Here is a 22,221-nt window from a genome sequence, read left to right on the forward strand (position 1 = left end):
GGATACGCTTATGGTCTTCGAGTTTATTCACGGATATTTGGTGAAGTATTCTCTCAGATTAACGGCTGTCGCATTACTGGAAACCTTCTGATATTAGCTAGATAGCTTTTATTTAGTTCAGATTAACGATTAACGAATTTTTGCTTGTTTTTTTGGATCTCCCTTTGACTACTCTTGAATACAAAATGTCTGACAATTCGCAAGCCCCCTCCCATAGACGATGTAGGTCTTGCAATAGGCGTATTCCGAAGGCCTCGGTAGATCCTCACACCGCTTGTTCTGACTGTAGGGACAGACCCTGTCAGTTAGGAAATCGATGTGAGGAATGCGCCGGACTTTCGGAATTGGATTTTGTCCGTCTTTTAAAGTATTCTTCTAAGTTAGAGAGATGTAGAGTTAGGAGGAGTTCTTCTCACTCTTCTATATTTTCCTCATCTCATGATCCCCTTCCTGTTCCTACCCCTGTAGTGGCTACCCCCGAACCTACTGTGTGCCCTCCGCCTGATATGTCAGTGGTTTTACGTGCTATTCAGGCTTTAGGCGATAAGGTAGAGTCAGTGGTAAGTGACCATAAGTCTCTGATGGCCGAAGTGAAAGAGCTGAAGGTCAAGAGTGCAGTGGGTGGAGTTAGTGCCAGTGCTATGACGAGTGCTAGTGTCGGTGCAGTGCCTTGTGATAGTGTTAGTGCCAGTGTGGTGCGTGAGGATTTTTCTGTGCGAGCCAGTTGTCCTCCCAGTCCGGGACCTCTTGCAAGCTCCCAAGCCCAGGGGAGAAGCAATGTCGAAGGGCATAAGGGTTCGGCAGGCCTTGTTAGGCGCACAGAATTATCCTCAGTGGTTGCGGGCGTGTCTTCTAAAGACCGTCACTCCCACTTGCAGACGATTGAGCCCGTCTTCCGCTCGTCCGCTGATCATCTTTCTGGGAAGATACGTTGGTCTCAGGTCTCGAGACCGCTTAAACGCAGAGTCCAGCCCGCGAGTGCTCAGCCAGGTTGCAGTCATTGGCTCAGCTCCGACTCGCCTCAGTCATCTGTCGACTGTACTCCGCCCAAGAGGAGTAAGGTTCTGCCACAACAGAGCGCGACTGTTAAGGCTTTACCTCAGTCTGCTGCCGTCTCTGCTGATCCCAAGTGGACTTTGCTTCAGTCCATGCAAGCTCAGCTTTCGGACTTGATGCGTGAGTGTCGGGCTGAGAGTGTTGCACCTCCGCCTCCGCCTGCACTCCTTCCGCCTGCACCCGCTCAGCCTGTGCTCAACCCGCCTGCGCTCGCTCCACCTAGTCGCAGCACCATCTGCCAGGCGTACGATGTTGAACCACTTTCGGAGTTCGCTGTTCCCAGTGTTGTTCAGCCTCAGCCTTCTTTAAGCCAACCTTCTGTTTGGGATCAGGAGGATTACTCCACTCTTCCTCCTCCTCCCCTGGCTGCTCCACCTGTGGTGCAACTCTCGGTTGAGGTACAACAACCTCTTCCGCCCATGAGTCAGTCTCCTTAGCTGCTGCACCGAGCTCAACCCTTGCACCCTGAGCTTGCGCCTCAGAAACCTCTGCTTGCGAGAACTTTACCTTGTTCTGCGCAGCCTCGGCCTCGTCTCGCTCCGCTCATTCCACAGGAACAGGAACTTACTGCTCCGCCTTCGTCCTCCGCTCAGCAAGCGCATTCCTTGGGTTCAACATCTTTTGCTAGGAGTCAACCTCCTCCACCCATGCGCCTTCCTTCTGCTTCGTCTGTTGTTCAGCCCTTGCAGTCTGAGCCTCAGTTACTTGATGAGGTATCCACGGTTATTGTTCCTGCTCGTTCTGACTCTGCGGTTCAACATTCGTATCCGATCTCGTCGCCTCATTCTGGGGATGAGGTTTCGGATGATGAGGAGGCACACCTTGATCCCTCATCAGACGTGGACGAATCCAAGCTCTCTCCACAGTCTCTTGATTTTCGCAAGGTCTTGGCTCTTCTCAGGGAGGTTTATCCAGACCATTTTGTCTCGGCTATTCCCCGCTCTCCGCCATCTGAGTTTTCGCTGGGCGTACATCAAGCTCAGTCTTCCTATACCAAGCTTGTCCTAGCTAGATCCTCCAAGAGGGCTTTTAGGATCTTAGGGGAGTGGCTGCAGTCTAAACAACTTCTTGGCAAGACTTCCTTCATGTTCCCTCCAACGAAGCTCACATCGAAAGCGAGCGTTTGGTATGCCACGGGAAGCACCAGGCTTGGGAGTACCTGCCTCTGCCCAGGCTGACTTCTCAAGTCTGGTAGACTCGCCTCGAAGGACTGCTATGAGACGCTCGAAGGTGTGTTGGACCTTCTCAGACCTGGATCACTTGCTGAAAGGGGTGTTTAGAGCGTTTGAAATGTTTAATTTTCTCGACTGGTGCCTGGGGGCCCTCAGCAAGAAAACCTCTCCTGCGGACAAAGATTCTGCCATGCTGTTAATGTCCTGCATGGATAAGGCCATCAGAGATGGATCGGGCGAGCTAGCGTCCTTGTTTGTATCAGGGGTGTTGAAGAAAAGGGAACAGCTGTGTTCCTTCCTTTCCGCCAGCATTACACCTTGCCAACGGTCACAACTTCTTTTTGCTCCGCTCTCGAAGTTTATTTTTCCCGAAGAGCTCATTAAGGACTTGTCTACTGCCCTGATACAGAAGGATACGCACGATCTTGTAGCTTCTTCGGCTCGTAAGTCTAAGGCTGCCACCTCAGTCCCTAAGACTTACCGCTCCCCAGTGGCTGATACCCCTGCTACTAGGTTCATACCGCCCTTTCGTGGTAGAGCCCCCAGCCGAGGAAGCTCCCGTCCAGACTCTTACAAAGGCAAGTCCAGGAAAGGATCCAGGTCATCCAAAGGAAAAAACTGACTCTCCGCTTCTCCAGACAACAGTAGGAGCCAGACTCAAGACCTTCTGGCGAGCTTGGGAGATGAGAGGTGCAGACGCACAGTCTGTCAGTTGGCTGAGGTTCGGTTACAGGATTCCATTCTGCCTTCAACCACCTCTGACCACATCGCCCATCAACCTCTCTCCCAACTACAAAGAGGAGGACAAGAGGCTAGCATTGCACCAGGAGGTGTCGCTTCTTGTGCAGAAGAAGGCAGTGGTTATAGTCCGGGACCATCAATCCCCGGGCTTCTACAACCGTCTCTTTCTTGTGGCCAAGAAGACAGGAGGTTGGAGACCGGTGCTGGACGTCAGCGCTCTCAACGAGTATGTCACCAAGCTGACGTTCACGATGGAGACGACCAAGTCGGTCTTAGCAGCGGTCAGACAGGAGGACTGGATGGTCTCTTTGGACTTGAAAGACGCATACTTTCACGTTCCGATTCATCCAGACTCCCAACCTTTCCTAAGATTCGTTTTCGGAAAGGTCGTCTATCAATTCCAAGCCCTGTGTTTTGGCCTAAGCACAGCTCCTATGGTCTTTACCCTTCTGATGAGGAATGTAGCCAAATTCCTTCACTTGTCAAACATCAGAGCCTCCCTCTACCTAGACGACTGGCTGTTGAGAGCCTCCTCGAGTCGTCGTTGTCTGGAGAATCTTCATGAGCATGCTGAAGAGGAGCAGTTGCTCAGTGAGACAGTGGATGAGTCTCACAGGGACTCTCTCGTCTCTAGCCCTGTTTGTCGAGCTGGGCAGACTCCACCTCCGCCCTCTTCAATTCCACCTGGCAGCTCATTGGGACAAGAGTTCGACTCTAGAAGCAGTCTCTATCCCTATCAACCAAGAGATGAAGACCACTCTCCTGTGGTGGAAGCACAACCTCCTTCTCAAAGAGGGTCTATCCTTGGCCATTCAGACCCCCAATCTTCATCTCTTCTCAGATGCATCGGACTCGGGCTGGGGTGCAACCTTGGACGGAAAGGAATGCTCGGGAATGTGGAACGAGGAACAACGATCTCTCCACATCAACTGCAAGGAACTGCTGGCAGTTCATCTAGCCCTGTTGAACTTCAAGTCCCTCCTGCTAGGCAAAGTGGTGGAGGTGAACTCGGACAACACCACAGCCTTGGCTTACATCTCCAAGCAAGGAGGGACCCATTCGAGGAGCCTTTACGAGATCGCAAGGGACCTCCTCATTTGGTCAAGAAGTCTAAACCTCTCTCTAGTCACGAGGTTCATCCAGGGTGATATGAACGTGTCAGCAGATCGTCTAAGCAGAAGGAATCAGGTCATTCCCACGGAATGGACCCTCCACAAGAGTGTGTGCAACAGACTTTGGACCTTGTGGGGTCAACCTACCATAGATCTGTTTGCCACCTCCATGACCAAGAGACTTCCTCTGTATTGTTCTCCTGTTCCAGACCCTGCAGCAGTTCATGTGGATGCCTTTCTACTGAACTGGTCCCATCTCGACCTGTACGCATTCCCTCCGTTCAAGATAATCAACAAGGTTCTGCAGAAATTCGTCTCACACGAAGGGACACGGCTGACGCTGGTTGCTCCCCTTTGGCCTGCAAGAGAATGGTTCACAGAGGTACTACAATGGCTAGTAGACTTCCCCAGGACTCTACCTCTAAGAGTGGACCTTCTACGTCAACCTCACGTAGACAGGTTGCATCCAAACCTCCACGCTCTTCGGCTGACTGCCTTCAGACTGTCGAAAGATTCACTAGAGCTCGAGGCTTTTCGAAGGAGGCAGCCAGTGCGATTGCCAGAGCAAGAAGGGTTTCCACTCGTAGAGTCTACCAGTCTAAGTGGGAGGTCTTCCGAAGCTGGTGTAGAACCAATTCGATATCCTCTACCAATACCTCTGTGATCCAAATAGCTGACTTCCTTCTTCATCTTAGGAATGAGAGATCCCTTTCAGCTCCTACGATTAAGGGATATAGGAGTATGTTGGCCTCAGTTCTCCGCCACAGAGGTTTGGACCTGTCTTCCAACAAGGACCTTCAAGACATTCTTAAGTCTTTTGAGACGTCTAAAGATCGTCGTCTTTCCACTCCAGGCTGGAATCTAGACGTAGTCTTAAGGTTTCTTATGACATCTAGGTTCGAACCTCTCCAGTCAGCTTCATTTAAGGACCTTACCCTCAAGACTCTTTTTCTCGTTTGCCTTGCAACAGCTAAGAGAGTCAGTGAGGTTCATGCCTTCAGCAAGAACATTGGTTTCACAACCGAATCTGCTACATGTTCTTTTCAGCTTGGATTCCTAGCAAAGAACGAGCTTCCTTCACGTCCTTGGCCTAGATCGTTCGAGATACCTAGCCTCTCCAACATGGTAGGTAACGAACTTGAGAGAGTTCTTTGCCCTGTCAGAGCTCTCAAATATTATCTCAAGAGGTCTAAACCTCTCCGAGGACAGTCAGAAGCCTTATGGTGTGCCATCAGGAAACCCTCGAGACCCATGTCCAAGAATGGGCTTTCGTATTATATAAGGCTTCTGATCAGAGAAGCACATTCTCACTTAAAGGAGGAAGACCTTGCATTGCTGAAGGTAAAGACCCACGAAGTAAGAGCCGTAGCTACTTCGATGGCCTTTAATAAAAACCGTTCTCTGCAGAGCATAATGGATGCAACCTATTGGAGGAGCAAGTCAGTGTTTGCATCATTTTATCTGAAAGATGTCCAGTCTCTTTACGAGAACTGCTACACCCTGGGACCATTCGTAGCAGCGAGTGCAGTAGTAGGTGAGGGCTCAGCCACTACATTCCCTTAATCCCATAACCTTTTTTAACCTTTCTCTTGAATTCTTTTATTGTTGTTTTTATGGTTGTTACGGTAGGCTAAGAAGCCTTCCGCATCCTTTTGATTTGGCGGGTGGTCAATTCATTCTTGAGAAGCGCCTGGGTTAGAGGTTGTGTAGAGGTCCTTTAGTAGGGGTTGCAACCCTATATACTTTAGCACCTTGGGTTGATTCAGCCTCCAAGAGGAACGCTGCGCTCAGTAAGGAAGACGAACTTAAAAAAGAGGCAGAGTAACGGTTCAATTCGACTTCCTTACCAGGTACTTATTATTTCATTGTTATTTGAGATAACTGTTATATGAAATTTGGGATACTTGGCTATCCTTTAATCTTGTACACTGGTTTTCACCCACCCCCCTGGGTGTGAATCAGCTACATGATTATCGGGTAAGTTTAATATTGAAAAATGTTATTTTCATTAGTAAAATAAAATTTTGAATATATTTACCCGATAATCATGATTTAATTGACCCTCCCTTCCTCCCCATAGAGAACCAGTGGGACCGAGGAATAATTGAGGTGGTGTCAACAAGAAGTACTTGAGTACCTGGCCACAGGTGGCGCTGGTAAGTACACCCCCTTCTAGTATTGTGATAGCTGGCGTATCCCTCCTTAGATTTCTGTCGGGCAACGGAGTTGACAGCTACATGATTATCGGGTAAGTATATTCAAAAATTTATTTTACTAATGAAAATAACATAATTATCTACGAATTTGACATATCTGTGTTTCCCCTCCCAGGCCATTGGTGAGACCTCCGTCAGTAATTAATATTTGTTCCAACACAAATACTCTCCGAGAACTACTTTTCTTGGAGTCACTTGTGAATCCCTCAATCTCGACCAAGGTTTTTCCCGCCGTTACCCCCCTTACTCCGCTCTACATAGGCTTACCCCCGCCGCCAGAGAATGCGCCCTGAGGGCAGGATTAGGGCAGGTCGCTGCTTCTCTGGGTCTGCGTCCTCATTAAGTTCCTTGGTCGTGAGCAGTACACAGCTCACTCTCGTCTCTCTCGATCCTTTGGCGCGTTTGTGTTCCACGTGTTTCCAGCGTGGGGACTTGTGTTTTTGCGTAGTGCGTTATTCGCAAGTGTTACAGTGCGTTCTCCCTGTGTATATCCCCAGTGTACTTATAGCTCACTAGTGTTGTGCCATTCGTGTGCGAACGATGGAGCATGTGCGCCGTTGCCCTGGGCCTAGAGCCGGAAAGTCGTGTGGGGCTTTCCTCTCAAAGCCAGAGGTAGACCCTCACTCCCTTTGTTCCACGTGTAGGGGGAAAGTTTGCTCCTCCGCGGACACGTGTTCAGAGTGCGTAAGTTGTGATGATATCCAGTGGGTACGCTACGGTACCAAAAAGAAGAAATCTTCTAAGCGTTCCCCCAGGAAGATTAGCGTCGTTTCTTCGTTACCTTCGGCCAGTGATCGGTCCGACGAAGCCTCGGCTTCTCCGTCTCCTTCGCAGAGGAGAGGGCAAGAAGCCTCCAGTGTTGTAGATAGTCAAGGCGTTCTTCCCAGGGAACCCAGTGCGAGGGAAGAACCAAGGGCGGGCCCCTCTAGGGCTAACGAAGGGTCCGGTAGTGCTTCAGGTGAATCAGGCCTTGTGGTGGGGGACCACGCGTCCTCTGAAGATCCTGTATGGGGCAGTGTTGTTGTTTCAGAGTCTCCTCCGCCCTCGTGGGCCGGTGCGTCGGGCTCTCCCCCGCCAGGGGACAGCCAAACTAGAGTTCGCCGCCCGAGTAGCGATGCCTTCGGATGGAAGTTGCCGAAGACGCCAGGGAGGTCTGATAAGAATGGACGTGACCCTGGACCCCTGGCCCCCTGGCATGGATAGATTAGACTCTGTGCCGACGATCTCCACGGCAGTTCCCGAGGACTTCCTCCAGTTAGGCGAGGAACGTGGCGCCGTCGGACTCGTCAGAGGTAGACTCATCCTCCGAGGAAGAAGTCAGGGGGAAACGACGCAGGAGAAGGGAGCTGTCCGAAAGTGATCATTCCCGCTCTAGGTCAAGGTCGCGGCCTAGCAAGAAGCGCTCCCGCTCCCATTCCCGTAAGTGTAGGAAAAATGTCTCTCCCGGGGGCGCCTGGGTCTACGTACCTTCAGGAGAGTCCAAGAGGCTCCACTCTCCAGACCCTCGTTCCAGTGAACGTGCGTCTAGGCTGCCGCTCTCAACGCACAGCTTAGAACCGCGCGACCTGGCACGCAGGAAAGACCTCTCACCGAAGCATAAGTCCTCGAGGCCTCTGGTTCACCCCGCCCAGCGGGGGGAAACGCGCTTCTTTGAAGGCAGCCTGATCGAACCAGCCCAGCTGGTGCGGTCATCGAGTAAGAAGGAACGGTTCCCGTTGTCGGGTCAGCCCACCGGGACCGTGACTGCCGCTTCCAGAGCCTTCGGGCAACCGAGAGCCCTCCCTGAGCCGGTGGTACCCACCTTGCAGCGAGATCCACCCTCTTACGGAGCTCCCTACGGTTACAGGTCGGCCCCCCTGGACCCAAGGGCGGGACGACCGGTCTGCCGAACCAGCAACCCGGCGCCCCCACTCCAGGCCGAGGCCTCGGCTGACGGAGGAGAAGCTCCCCCGTCGGAGGACTCCGCATACAGAAGAGTGGTGGGCCTCATCAGGAGGCACCATGGGATTACAGAACCCTCGGCGCCTAAGGGGAATTCCTGGAGATCAAGCCTCCTGAGAATTACACATCACGACGCCCTTCCGAAGTCCTCCCTGGCCCTTCCTCTTGCCCCAGACCTAGTACTAGGGCAAGAGTACATAGACAACTTGGTGGCCAGCAATGCGTAAGCCCCCAAGTCCCAGAGTGCCTCGAAACTGCTTCATGGCCTCAAAGCACAAGGGAAAGTATACATTCCAGAAGGGCAGCGCCCAGGCTCCTGTAGAGTGGACCCGGCCTTGGACATCCTTGGACAAGGCGGCTCAGACGAAAGGGCCTCGTCAGCCCCGGTTTCCTTCTCTCCTACGGAAGCCGCCACGATGGAGGAGATGTCGAGGGACCTGGTTAACGTCTCCTCATGGCTGAAGATCCTGAGCAGCAGAACCTCCTGAAGGACCTTCTCACCTCCGGGGGGAAAACTCTGAAGTTTCTAGCGTACCAGGCGCTCGCCCTGACGGCCAACTGGGTACTAAGGAAACGAGACACGGTACTAGCTAAGGTGTCGAGGAGGATCCCGGACAGAGGCCCGAGCTGTTCGTAGCCTACCCTTGTGGGGTGAGTCTCTGTTCCCATTAAAAGAGCTGGAAAACCTAATGGAGAAAGTGTCCAAGAAGAAAGAGGCCAACGTCCCCAGACAGGCGTCATCTAGAAGGCCGCCATACAGGAGGGCCGCCTCGGATAGCGCCGTGACTCCTCAGGCCGCCCCCAACACTTCGAGGAGGGACACCCCTTCCTCCTCCTGGACAACAACTCCTCAGCCCTCCCGCAGAGGAGCACCAGCTTCTTCCAGCTCCTTCAGGTCGGGTTACTCCGTCTCTAAGAGAGGCAGATCAGGCCACCCCTCTAGGAGAAGGTAGAGGGAGAGGCCCCCTACTCCCGCCCAAGCCTCGGGTTGGGGGATGCCTCAGACCTCATTGGCAAGCATGGAAAGCACAAGGAGCGGATCCTTGGACGGTGTCTGTCCTGAAAGAAGGCTACAGGCTCCCCTTCATAGCGGACCCACCCCCTCTAATTCCAGCCAGCCAGACTGAATGGTTGGCCCCCAGGGACCCGATGAAAAGGGCCACCCTTCAGGAGGAGATTTCCTCCATGTTGGAGAAGGGGGCCATGGAAGAGGTCCTTCTCCCAGGCCCAGGCTTCTACAGCCGCCTGTTCCTGGTAGAGAAAGCAACGGGGGGTTGGAGACCCGTGATAGACCTGTCGGCCCTCAACAAGTTCGTCAAGAAGACGGACTTCAAGATGGACACCCCAAAATCCGTCCTGATGTCCTTGAGGGAGAAAGATTACATGATGACGGTCGACCTCAAGGACGCATACTTCCAGATCCCTGTCCACCCGTCGAGTCGGAAGTTCCTCCGGGTAAAATGGGGTTCCCAGATCCTGCAGTTCAAGACCCTTTGCTTCGGTCTGTCGACGGCCCCTCAAGTGTTCACGAGGGTCTTCGCGACAGTCTCAGTGTGGGCTCACGAACGGGGTATCCGTCTCATCAGATACCTAGACGACTGGTTGCTCCTTTCCAACTCAAAGGCCCTCTTGGAGGAACAAGGGAGAAACCTCCTCCAGTTCTGCAGGAATCTGGGAATCGTAATCAATCTGGAAAAGTCGAACTTAACACCATCCAACAGAATGGGATACTTGGGGATGACGTTGGATACCGTGCAGGGGAAGGTTTTCCCCTCGGAAGACAGGATACGGAACCTCAAGCACATCATTCAGCCGTTCCTGTCAGAACATTCCAGGAGGGCGAGAGACTGGCAGAGACTGATAGGTCACCTGGTCTCATTGGAGAAACTGGTTCCCCAAGGGAGGATGAGGCTCAGACCCATTCAATGGAACCTCAAGAGCCTCTGGTCCCAGACAGGCTCTCAGAAGGCGTTAATTCCAATCCTTCCAGACACGAGAACCTCCCTAGAATGGTGGCACTGCCAGTCGAACTCCCTCAAGGGGATGCCCCTCGGGTCCTGTCCCCCCGAGTACCTCCTGTTCACAGACGCCTCCAACCAAGGGTGGGGGGCCCACCTTCTGGAAGAGACAGCAAGCGGTACCTGGTCGGAGAGCGAAAAGCGTCTCCACATCAATGTCCTAGAACTAAGAGCAGTCCAGAAGGCATGTCTTCACTTTGCAAGTCGGCTAAAGGGAAACACCGTGGCGTTAATGTGAGACAACGCCACGGTAGTGGCCTACATAAAGAAGCAAGGGGGCATGAGATCGAAAGAACTGTGCGACCTCGCCATAAGCATCCTACATTGGGTGGACGAGCAGCAAGTGGTGCTGCTAGCAAGGTTCATCCCCGGGAAGAAAAACGTGCTAGCTGACGGCCTCAGCAGAATGGGTCAAATAGTGGGGACAGAGTGGTCTCTACACCCAGAAGTAGCCAGACTCATCATTCAACGCTGGGGCTCCCCGGTGATGGACCTCTTTGCAACAAAGCTCAACGCCCAACTACCGGTCTATTGCTCCCCGGTCCCAGACCAAAAGGCAGCCCTAGAAGACGCCTTCCAGCACAAGTGGGACAACCTGGACGTGTACGCTTTTCCCCCCTTCACGCTGATAAGGCAGGTACTCAACAGAGTAAGGGCCTCCCGAAACCTAAGGATGACTTTGGTAGCGCCCTGGTGGCCGGAGAGAGAGTGGTTCGCAGACCTAAAAGACCTAGCGAGCCAACCGCCTTGGCCTCTGCCCGCCAGGTCAGACCTCCTGCACCAACCGCACTTCCTCAGGCTCCACGACAACTCTCTCTCTCTTCGCCTTCACGCCTGGAGACTATCGAGCGGCTCTTGAAGAAGGAGGGGTACTCCTCCGCCACAGCTAAGAGAATGTCCCTATACCTGAGGAAATCCTCTACCGCGGTATACCAGGCGAAGTGGGCCTCCTTCACGAAGTGGTGCTCGGAGAAACACATTAGACCTCTTAAAGCTTCGGTCCCGGACATAGCTGAGTTTCTGGTGTATCTTAGAGATGAAGTGGGAATGTCAATCCCAGCCATTAAAGGAGTTCGAGCCGCCTTAGGCCAAGTCTTCCTCCTGAAAGGCATCAACCTGGGGACCTCGAGACACATAGCGATGCTGATTAGGAGTTTCGAGCAGTCCTGCCCCCCTCAAGTTAGGAGAGTGCCCAGGTGGGACCTAGCCAAGGTCTTGAAGATGCTAAGTCTTCCTCCCTTTGAACCCCTGAAAGATATCGGGGACAAAGACCTCACTTTCAAGACCATCTTCTTGCTAGCCTTAGCTTCGGCTAAGAGAGTGGGCGAGATCCATGGTCTGTCTTACGACGTTTCGCACTCCAAAGGGTGGAAAGAAGTGTCCTTCAGGTTCGTGCCCTCCTTTGTGGCGAAGACTCAGAACCCAGCAGTCTGGGACCCGAGGTTTGAAGGTTTCTCAATTCCGGCCATTCCCAAGACAGGCATTACAGAAGACTTGAAGTTATGCCCAGTACGGACGCTCAGAAAGTACCTGGAAAGGACAGCTCATCTCCGACCAGGTACCAAGAACCTCTTCGTTTCCACAGGTGTTAATAGGAAACAAGTTTCCAAGAACACCATTTCCTTCTGGCTGAGACAAGTCATCGCTAGAACCTATGAAGAGGATAGAATGGCAGTGCCAGGGGTCTGAGCACCTTCTTGGCCTTTGAGAGAAACATGGCGGTGGGGCAGATCCTGCAGGCAGGCACTTGGTCGCACCAGTCGACCTTTACTGCCCACTACCTCAAGGATTATTCAAGAAAATCCTTGGACGGGTTCTCCATTGGGACAGTCATTGCCGCCCTCCAAGCTGTGTAGCGGTAGGCCAGAAGCTGTCCCCAACGGTGAACAAATTCTTCGCGACTATATCAGGAGAAAATCGCCAGAAGAAATTTTAAGAGGTGAGTCTTAGATAATAGCGTAAGGTTCCGCAGTTACCCTCACTCCGCACTCTGATAGGCCCCGCATTCCATAGCCCTCTAGGCACTATGTGCCGAGTCAAGTGTCAGAATAGCACTCCCGCCTCCTAAAGTATAAGTCTCCAAGAAAAGTAGTTCTCGGTGAGTATTTGTGTTGGGACAAATCAAAAATTTTAAATAATTTTTATTTTTCCTAACATACTCACCGAGAACTACTTTTCGGGTAATGGCCCTTCCTTCCGTCCCCGAGTGCCATCCTTCCATTGCCAAGTTGGGCTAAGCGACGAACTTAATGAGGACGCTGACCCAGAGAAGCAGTGACCTGCCCTAATCCTGCCCTCAGGGCGCATTCTCTGGCGGCGGGGGTAAGCCTATGTAGAGCGGAGTAAGGGGGGTAACGGCGGGAAAAACCTTGGTCGAGATTTAGGGATTCACAAGTGACTCCAAGAAAAGTAGTTCTCGGTGAGTATGTTAGGAAAAATAAAAATTATTTAAAATTTTTGATTTAGTTTCCCTGATGGGGAGAATACAAGGTAGAAGTAAACTCTAGGGACTAGAGTTAAGGTTAGTAAGCAATATACTAACATTAACATTTTTATTTAAGGTCCTGATGATCGAAATAAACCATCTGGGTGTTGAGGGAGTACTCAGCCTCAACACAAAATCGTGGTCCCAACAATAGACTGCGACAGGAAACACAGAGTATGTTAGAAAATATGTGTACTACTGTATAGTTGTATACTGTAGTTAGCCGGCGCACTGCCGGGGTTAGGTTAGTACCTGGCGGTACTAACTGAAAGAAAAAGAGAAAGCATTGAGGAAGGAGAGATTCTTATTATTATGGGTAACATAACAATTGGAAGTGTAGGAGGACTATCAGGCCGCCTACTGTCTCCTTGCTAGAATGAGAGTTCCAATGGAAGGGATAAGAATCTGTCTGATTCTGACTTCCACCCATAAGCGGCAACAATTGTGTATGGCAATCCAAGGGAGGGCTGAGGACTTCTCAAAGTATGTTAGGTTTCCCACCGGCAGCCGTCAGGGCCGGCTCAATCTTCCCCCCAATGATATTCACTTCCTGTGAAGGAAGGAAGAAGCGGGGAAGGTGGCTGAGGCGGCTTAACTAACTGCCGCCAGCAGGGTACCAGCCGGTAACTCAGTCAACCTAGCAAGCCAGGATGACTGTCAGAATACCGGCGAAAGAGAATGGTGGTGGCTATGACCTCCCTAAAGGGCAGAAGGGGGAAGGGTGGCGGCAGGTATGCCGCCTACCTACAACAGAGAACTGAGGAAGCATGGCTTCCTGTGCTGTGACGACGTCATCGGCGGAAGAGGAAACATGGTTCCTTTGCTGGTGACATCGTCGGCTGCAAGACAAGGGCATCCTGAGTTTGTCACTATCTAAATCAAAGCCGGAGTTCGATGGCAATGAAGAAGACAGTGGTTGCCGCCTGTAGCTGCGGCAGCACTCAGGGAGGGAGGAAGGGTTTAACCTCTTTTCTCTGAGAGAGAATGTATATCATGCATTATCCATAGATTCCAGAGAACGTTAGTTCTCATCCGAATCAATAAGGAATGATAGGGTGAGGCTAAACATGGGGAATTACGTTACTAACGTATAAATGAGCGAGAATAGTCTCGCTCTAGTAGGATCCCCGGCCAAGGTTTAGTACCGCCGGGGCTCCTGCCGCATATGATCGGTAAAGTCACATAATAGGAAGAGGAATAAAATTCATGTATGCAAGATCACCACTTTTATTATTTGCCTAAATAGCTAACATTATAGCTTAATACCGGGAAACGTTGCCCTACTGACTAACTAAAATGTAATGGTAACGGGCAACTGCAGTTGTGAAATGGCTGCCTCCGGTCTGAGCAAGGCTCACCTTAACACTTAAATTATCCTAATTTAGCTGTGTAAAGGGAGACTAAAATTATTCACAGGAAAGAATTTATACTCACCTTTCCAAAGGATGAAAATGCTGGAGATTACATGAAGAATATTCCAATAACTTGTAACACAACGCTGGGTTAATGGGAGCACAACTTGCTTAGAGAGCTACAAGAAAAGGAATAGTGTCATAGTAGTAATGGGGAAGGAGGTCCACCGGGTACCTAGATGAGCACCCCCTTTTTTCGCCACTCTTCCCCCTTTCATCAAAGAGTTAAATCTATTCGGGGTGAAGATTGCTATGTGTCGTATCTAAAATTACGTCCCCTGATATTATGCGATATCCTTAATTGGTTACTTGCGCCAGGAGTTAGAATCCTGAAGACCTTCGGTTTGTTTCTCTGGGAGTATCACTGTAGCAAATATCCCTTAGAAGGGTACCTAAAGGAACCCTTCCATCAGGATGACATGGCCTGAGCCCAAAAATCCCTCACTAAATTTATCATAGTTCGTCTTTCAGCTACGCCGAAAGTATACCTTATAAATAGCTCCAGGTTTGTATACTAGGAAAAATACAATTGTTCTGTAACCGAAATACAAACCACGCTATTTACATTGGGTTTACTTTCAGCGTAGCTGAAATGATGAGCCAATAGTTTTTAACAAGAGTTAACTACCCCCGCGCTAGTTAGTGGGGATAGGGGAAGGGGTAGCTTGCTACCCCTCCCCCCCACGCACCGGTGATTTGCTTCACTTCACTTTTGGTTCCGGCGATGAACAGACGTGTATGTCCATCGTCCTCGTTTGACAGCTTTAATCTTTTTTGCTTTTCCTCAGCTTGTGTGTGTTTGAAGTTGGCCTCACCCTTGGATATCCATCATGTGGAGACCGCCGAGTGGGAGCGCAGGCCCTAGTTCAGTTTCCCGACCTTGGGTTGGGGGAGAGGGCGTCGCCTCCCATAGCGGGGTGGCTCCCCCTCCTCTCCCGGGGGAGGTTGTTGGTAATGATTCTTTGTCTCATGATGATCTCTTTCAGCTTTGGGCTTCCTTGGGGCTGAAGGGCCTGCCCTCCAAGGAAGCCCTGTTTGACCTCTGTCTATCGTCGACGTCGTGGTGACAGAGGCTTCCGACGGGTCGGGGCAAACCTCTGCGGTTCCTGACGAGGATGACATTGCTGAAGGCTCTCCTTCCCCTTCTGTACATCCTTCGAAGGGGGAAGGGAGTCCCACGGGCTCTTCTTCTGCCAAGCCTCCCTCTCGGGGGAGCGCTTTGACTGAGACTCCCCTTCGGAGGACGGATGATCCTGACGACCGCCCTCGTGGCCGCCTTCGCCGTAAGGCTCACCGTCCGCTACGTCGTAAGGGCCTCCCTTCTCCCTATAAGGGTGCTAAGAGGCGCCTTTTTGAATCTTCGCCTCCTTTCTCCGATGGGGATTCTCCTCGCCGTAAGCAGTCTGCAGCTCCTGCCTCCTTAGACCTCTCTGGGGATCGATCTCGTTCTCCAATGCCTTCCAGACCTTCCGCCCCTGGTGCAGATGGACAGCAGTCTGACCTCGTCATCCGACGCGCAACGGTCCCTTCGGGGCAAAGGGTTGCCTCCCACGGTGTGGGTGCTTCCCTTGTGCGTCAGGGCTCCCCTGCGTTCCCTTCTGCAGAGTTAACGCACAGGCGCTCTCCTGCTCGTCAGCGTTCTCCTGATCGCCAGCGCTCTCCTGTTCGTCAGCGCTCTCCTAATGATCGTCACCCCACTGTTCGCCAGCGCTCTCCTGAGGACTCCGAACATCCTGCTGTTCCTGTTGTGCACCCAGCGAGCCATCGGTCTCCTGAGCGCTCTAGATCTCCTGCCCGTCAGAGCGCACCTGCGCTCCCAGTTCCTGATACGTGCCCACGTTCGCCCGCGTGACCTAGAACTTCGGTTAAGGTCATGGACAAGGACTCTTCTTCTCCTCGCCCTCGCAATCCTGCTCGTCAGCCTGTTCCAGCGCAACAACGCTCGCGGTCGCCTACGCGTACTTTTAAGGCTACTGTACGCCCTCGCACCCGCGCTCCTCCTGTTCCTGAGGCCGTTTGTGAACGTTCGCCTTTGCGCAACGCACCGGCAGCTCCCACACAGGATTCCACTCGTCGCCCTTCTGCTCGCCAGCAATCACAGACGCGTCAACGTTCGCCTGCTCGTCAGCGATCTCCTGCGCGTTAACGGTCCCCAGCGCGTAAGCGATCCACTGAACATCGGCGATCTCCTGACCGCTCACGTGATTTTTCGCCTGCGCGCAAGCGCTCACCTACGCGTCGGCGCCCAGAGGATCTAGGGAGACATGGGTCTCCTTCTTCCAGCTCGCCCATGCGCGGTCGCTCGCTTGCGCATTCTACGCGCCATCGCTCGCCAACGTGCCACCACGCGCCAACGCGCCATCGCTCACCCACGCGCCAGCGTTCACCAACACGCTATCGATCTCCCACGCGTTACAGGTCCCCTGGACACCATCGACAGCGGTCGTCGGAGCGATCTCGTTCGCCCACGCGCCAACGCTTTCCCTTGCCAACGCGCTCACTCGCCAGCTCGCTCACGTGCTTACTCGCCTACACGCCCAAGCGACCGCTCCCGCACTCGATTGTCTCCGCGCAATTGCGCGCCCGCGCTTCAACAGCCTCTCGCGCGCAACTCCTTAGTGTTGCCTACGCACAAGCGTCAGCACGACCCCCGTTCACGTTGGGTTCCGCAGCTCGCGACAGCAGCAGGGCCGCGTGTTGCCAGACCGCAATCAGGATTGCCCCTGCCTAAGCGCAGGTCTCTTTTTCAGGATAGGGAAGACCCATCGGAGAGGTCAGAACAACTTTCTTCCCCTTTTTCCTTACAGGCAGGTCCAGTGGTGTCCACTCCGAAGGATCGCCCGATCCCCTTCCCTCCAGCGGGAATTTCGGACTCTGGGTTTGTGTCTCGGCAGTCTTGGTTTGGTCCTCTGATGCGGGCGTTAGTGAAGGCTATGAAGCCGGCACTCGCCGATCAAGGACACAAGCCAACGGCGGCCTCGCCCCCGCTGAAGAGAAGGAGAGGAGTGGACTTCGTGGTGACTTCTCCCAGGGAGAAGCTGGTTCCTAAGAGGTCCGTCAGGAAGGCTCCATCCCCTTCGCAGGCGCTTTCTCCTTCTCCTGAAGACGAGGCTTTTCCGTCCTCAGGAGAATCCAGTGAGGTAGCGGTCTCCCCCTCTGCACCAAGGGGGGAGTCGTCTCCTCGTGGAGGGGAATCTTCTCGCGTGGAAGGCACCTTCCAGACCTCTTTGTTGGGGTCGTGTATCCCGCCCAGGAGGGAACCTAAAGACTCCAAGACGATTCCGAAGTCGTCTTCTCGAATTCGTCAGGATCCAGCTGCACCCCGGGAGAACGTCCACGCATCTCCCCAGGAAAAGATTCCGGGGACGGGAGACTTTGCTGCCAGTCCACAGGGAGGAGACCAGCAAGAGTCTGAGCACGCCTTCTGGCAAGTCCTGAGCCTGATGAGACAGCTCAACGGGTTCATAGACCCTGTGATCGCCCCCCGTGAAGGCAAGGACACGGTCCTGGATCAGGTGTACGGAACTCAGAAGCCCCCCAAGGCCAGCGCGGCTTTGCCCTGGTCCCAGGGGCTGAAGAGTGCCAGAGCCAGGGCCAATGCTCAACTCGCGGTTCTCGCTTCCTCCAGTTGTTCCTCTGCCGGGAACAAACTCCTCCCCCCTCCTCGTCTCCAGCAGAGGAGGTATTTTGAGATCATGGGGAGTCTAGCCTCGCTCTTCCCCTCCATCATTCGGTAGAAGAGCTCGCTAGGGGAGTTCCCCTTGAGAAGCTCTCCGCCCGCCAGGTGACGTTCTCGGCGTCGGAGATCCTGAGCCATGAGAAGGTCGCGAAGTGCACCATGCAGGCCACTTCGTGGCTGGATATCTGGCTAGGTTCTCTGGGCATCCTATTGCGCTCCGAGGATCTGTCTTAAGGAGACCAATAGGAAGGCCCTGGAGACCTTCCTCCTCTCGGGCACTCGGTCCATCGAGTTCCTGGCACATCAGGTTACCAACCTTTGGGCCAACTCGGTGTTGAAGCGCCATGATGCGGTGACCGAGAAGATCCACCCGAAGGTCCCCGCCATGGATGTCTACAGGCTCAGGCACGCTTCCCTCCTTAGGGGGAATCTGTTCGAGCTGCAGGACATGGAACGCACAGCCGAGAGGTGGAGGAAGTCGAGCCAGGACTCCCTCCTCCAAAGGGCCCTTGCATCTCGGCCCTATAAGCCTCCAGCTCCACAGCAACCGCAGCAGCAGCCTTGCAAGACACCAAAGCAGGCACCGGCAGCTAAGAAAGTGGTGTCTAAGCCCCAGCCCTTTCCAGCCAAGGACAAAAGGGGCTGTAAGTCCTCCAGGGGAGGCAAGACTCCTTGAGGGAGCAGCCGCAAACGCTAGGAGTGGCAGTCCCCCCGCGTGTCCACCTGTGGGGGGATGCCTTCAAAGTTGTGTGCACAGGTGGCAACAATAAGGGGCCGATGCTTGGACGGTCTCTGTGATCGGCCAAGGCTATCGCGTCCCATTCACGACATCTCAACCTCCCCTGATAGCGAATCCAGTATCGTTGAGCTCCTATGCCATGGGATCGGTAAAGGGACTAGCCCTTCGGGCAGAAGTCGAGACCATGCTCAAGAAGGATGCTCTCCAGGAGGTCGTCGACGGCTCCCCAGGTTTCTTCAGTCGACTCTTTCTTGTAAAGAAGGCGTCTGGAGGCTGGAGACCTGTCATCGACCTCTCAGCTCTGAACAAGTTTGTCAAGCAAACTCCGTTCAGCATGGAGACAGCGGACACGGTGAGACTTGCAGTGAGACCACAAGACTTCATGTGCACACTGGATCTAAAGGATGCGTACTTCCAGATCCCAATCCATCCGTCTTCGAGGAAGTACTTGAGATTCAGCCTAGACAGCAAGACCTACCAGTTCAAGGTGCTGTGCTTCGGTCTCTCCACAGCATCTCAGGTGTTCACCAGAGTGTTCACCCTGATTTCATCTTGGGCGCACAGGAACGGCATCTGTCTCCTTCATTACCTGGACGACTGGCTGATCCTAGCAGATTCGGAGTCGACTCTTCTTCGACACCGAGACAGGCTTCTGGGACTTTGCCAGGATCTGGGGATCGTGGTAAATCTGGAGAAGTCCTCTCTGCAGCCGTCCCAACGACTGGTTTATCTAGGCATGTTGTTGGACACCAATCTCCACAAAGCCTTTCCATCAGACGACAGGATAGCAAGGCTGAGGAGGGTGGCGGAACCCTTCCTCAGGCGAGAAGAACTTCCCGCCCAATCGTGGTTGCGTCTCTTAGGTCACCTGTCCTCCCTGGCTCGTCTGGTTCCAAACGGCCGTCTCAGGATGAGATCCCTGCAGTGGCGGCTCAAGTCCCGGTGGAATCAAGGATCCGATTCCCCGGACTTACAGGTCCCGATAGAACCTTCGGAACAGGCGGACCTGCGGTGGTGGCTGGTCGACGAGAACCTGCGAAAGGGAGTAGATCTTCTCGTTCTCCCCCCGGAGTTGACACTGTTTTCTGTTTTCGGACGCGTCAAAAGAACGGTGGGGGGCGCACATTCTGAACTAGAGGACCTCAGGCCTTTGGTCAGAATCAGAAAAGTACCTGCACATCAACTTGCTAGAGATGAAGGCCGGCTTTCTGGCTCTTCAGCAGTTCCAACGGACCCTGGCGGGTAACTCCGTGGTGGTGATGAGCGACAACACCACAGTAGTGGCTTATATCAACAAGCAGGGAGGTACTTTTTCGCAGCAGCTATCCCATCTTGCAGTAGAGATTCTGAGGTGGACCGAAGTCCACTCGATAACTATCAGCTCGCTTCATTCCTGGCAAGAGGAATGTGCTCACCGACAGTCTGAGCAGGGCTTCGCAGATAGTGAGTACCGAGTGGTCTTTGGATCCTCAGATAGCCAACAAAGTCCTGACTTTGTGGGGTTCCCTGACCGTGGATCTGTTCGCGACAGCTTTGAATTTCAAGCGGCCCCTGTACTGCTCCCCAGTCCCGGACCCCAAGGCACTCTGGCAAGATGCTTTCCAACAACGGTGGGACAACATCGACGTGTACGCCTTCCCACCGTTCTGTCTGATGAGAAGGGTGCTCAACAGGACCAGACTATCGGTCAACTGTTCGATGACTCTGATAGCTCCGCTATGGCATCACGCGGAATGGTTCCCGGACCTTCTGCAGCTCCTGACGGAGTTCCCGAGAGAACTTCCACCACGACACGAGCTACTCAGACAACCACACTGCAACATCTTCCACAAGGCCGTAGCCTCGCTTCGGCTTCACGCCTGGAGACTGTCCAGCGTCTCCTCACGGAGAAAGGCTTTTCGCAACAGGTTGTGGAGAGGATGTCTCGGCACCTGCGAAAGTCCTCTGAGGGAGTCTACCAGGTGAAGTGGAGAGTCTTCTGTGGTTGGTGTCGTGGGAGGGGTATCTCTCCACTCGATGCCACTATTCCAGCAATAGCAGAGTTCCTCGTTTATTTGCGGGAGGAAATGCGCCTTTCGGTCTCATCGGTGAAAGGCTATCGCTCAGCCTTAAGCTTGGCTTTTAGGCTGAAGGGAGTGGACATTTCTTCCTCGCTGGAACTCTCTCTACTCATACGTAGCTATGAGCTTACCTGCCCTCAGTCGGAAGTGAGACCTCCTCCTTGGAACGTGGTTCGGGTTCTCAGGGCTCTTAAGAGACCTCCCTTCGAACCATTACGCCAGGCCTCTGATCGCCACCTGTCTTGGAAGACGGCTTTCCTACTCGCTTTGGCCTCTGCCAAGCGAGTCAGTGAACTTCATGGTCTCTCATACGACATCGCCTATTCGAGGGGATGGGGGGAGGTAACGTTCAGGTTCGTCCCTGAGTTTGTTGCCAAGACTCAGAATCCTGGAGTGCCGGACCCACGATTCGACTCTTTCAGGATCGCGAGTCTCCGTTCTGTAACAAGCGACCCAGACCAGCTGCTACTATGTCCAGTGAGGAGTCTGAGGTATTACTTGAAGAGAACAGCTGCAGTTCGTCCTCAAGTGCGAGCATTGTTTGTTAGCACAGGCAGGACGATGAGGAGGGTCACCAAGAATACCATCTCGGCTTGGATTCGAAGGGTTATCCATCACGCCTTGAATCCAGACCCTCCTCCGTCACGTCGCCCTAGGGCACACGACGTCAGGGGCATTGCTACGTCCCTGGCCTTCAAGAGAAACTTCTCTGTGACGCAGGTGCTTCAAGCTGGGGTCTGGAAGCGTCAGACGACCTTCACAGCCCACTACCTGCAGGACGTGACCCACAGGAGCCTCGATACGTTTTCTATCAGCCCTGTGGTGGCTGCACAACAGCTGGTCTAACCTCAGGCTCTTTTATGGACAAGTAGCAGTAGGTTGAGGGCGTTGTTACCCGGTTTTAGTCTGCGTGAATGAAAGAGTATGTCTGACCCTTACTTCTTTCTTCATCCTCCCCTCTCTTGGGGAAGCAGCATCCTGGTCTCCGCATAGCTGACCTCAACCTCTGCAGGTAACCCATCCTTCCTTGTGCTCCTAGTATTAAGTTTAATACTGTCGCGTCCCCCATACCCTGACGAGGTGGTATTGGGAACGTCCTATCCTGGATTCCTATCTAAAGGTCTCAAGGTCAACTTCATAGGACGAGTCACGCTCTTTCCTCCACACACAACTTATGTAGGCCACACGTTCCTTGCGAAGCAAGGAACTTGTGAGGTGCAGGGGCTCCTTTTCTTAAGTGCTACTCACTGGGAGGCGGAGCCCCCAGGTAAAGCCAAAGTCAGTAAGGCTGGGGACTTTCCACCCTTCCTAAGGGGTAAGTCACCCAATGTAAATAGCGTGGTTTGTATTTCGGTTACGGAACATATGACAAATTCGGAGATAATTTGTATTTTTCCTAACCATACAAACCTTAGCTATTTACACATATTTGCCCGCCAGCCCTGTCCCCCAAGTCAAGTCCTACCTCTAAGTGAAGTGAAGCAAATCACCGGTGTGTGGCGGGGGGGGGGGGGGGGGGGGGTAGCAAGCTACCCCTTCCCCTACCCCCGCTAACTAACGCGGGGGTAGTTAACCCTCGTTAAAAACTAT

At 53.2% G+C, this 22,221-nt stretch overlaps 2 protein-coding genes across 3 annotated transcripts in view; both read left to right on the forward strand.

Annotated features, from left to right (window-relative positions):
* Nucleotides 1-22,221, forward strand: part of LOC137645634 (serine-rich adhesin for platelets-like) — a 52,003-nt gene that overhangs the window by 18,102 nt on the left and 11,680 nt on the right. The gene's annotated exons all lie outside the window — the stretch shown is intronic.
* On the forward strand, nucleotides 1,149-16,005 carry LOC137644784 (uncharacterized). The gene is made up of 4 exons (XM_068377680.1): nucleotides 1,149-1,454; nucleotides 1,578-1,895; nucleotides 7,003-7,351; nucleotides 15,758-16,005. The coding sequence occupies exons 1-4, from the start codon at nucleotides 1,149-1,151 to the stop codon at nucleotides 16,003-16,005; spliced, it is 1,221 nt and encodes a 406-aa protein (XP_068233781.1).

This window comes from Palaemon carinicauda, chromosome 8 (genome assembly GCF_036898095.1).
Source record: "Palaemon carinicauda isolate YSFRI2023 chromosome 8, ASM3689809v2, whole genome shotgun sequence".
Taxonomy (NCBI): domain Eukaryota; kingdom Metazoa; phylum Arthropoda; class Malacostraca; order Decapoda; family Palaemonidae; genus Palaemon; species Palaemon carinicauda.

Coding starts and splice junctions, on each gene's coding strand:
- LOC137644784 (XM_068377680.1), top strand. CDS start 1,149: ATGCAAGCTCAGCTTTCGGACTTGATGCGTGAGTGTCGGGCTGAGAGT. Junction 1,455..1,577: donor TGGTGCAACTCTCGGTTGAG/GTACAACAACCT, acceptor TGTTCTGCGCAG/CCTCGGCCTCGTCTCGCTCC. Junction 1,896..7,002: donor ACCTTGATCCCTCATCAGAC/GTGGACGAATCC, acceptor GATGATATCCAG/TGGGTACGCTACGGTACCAA.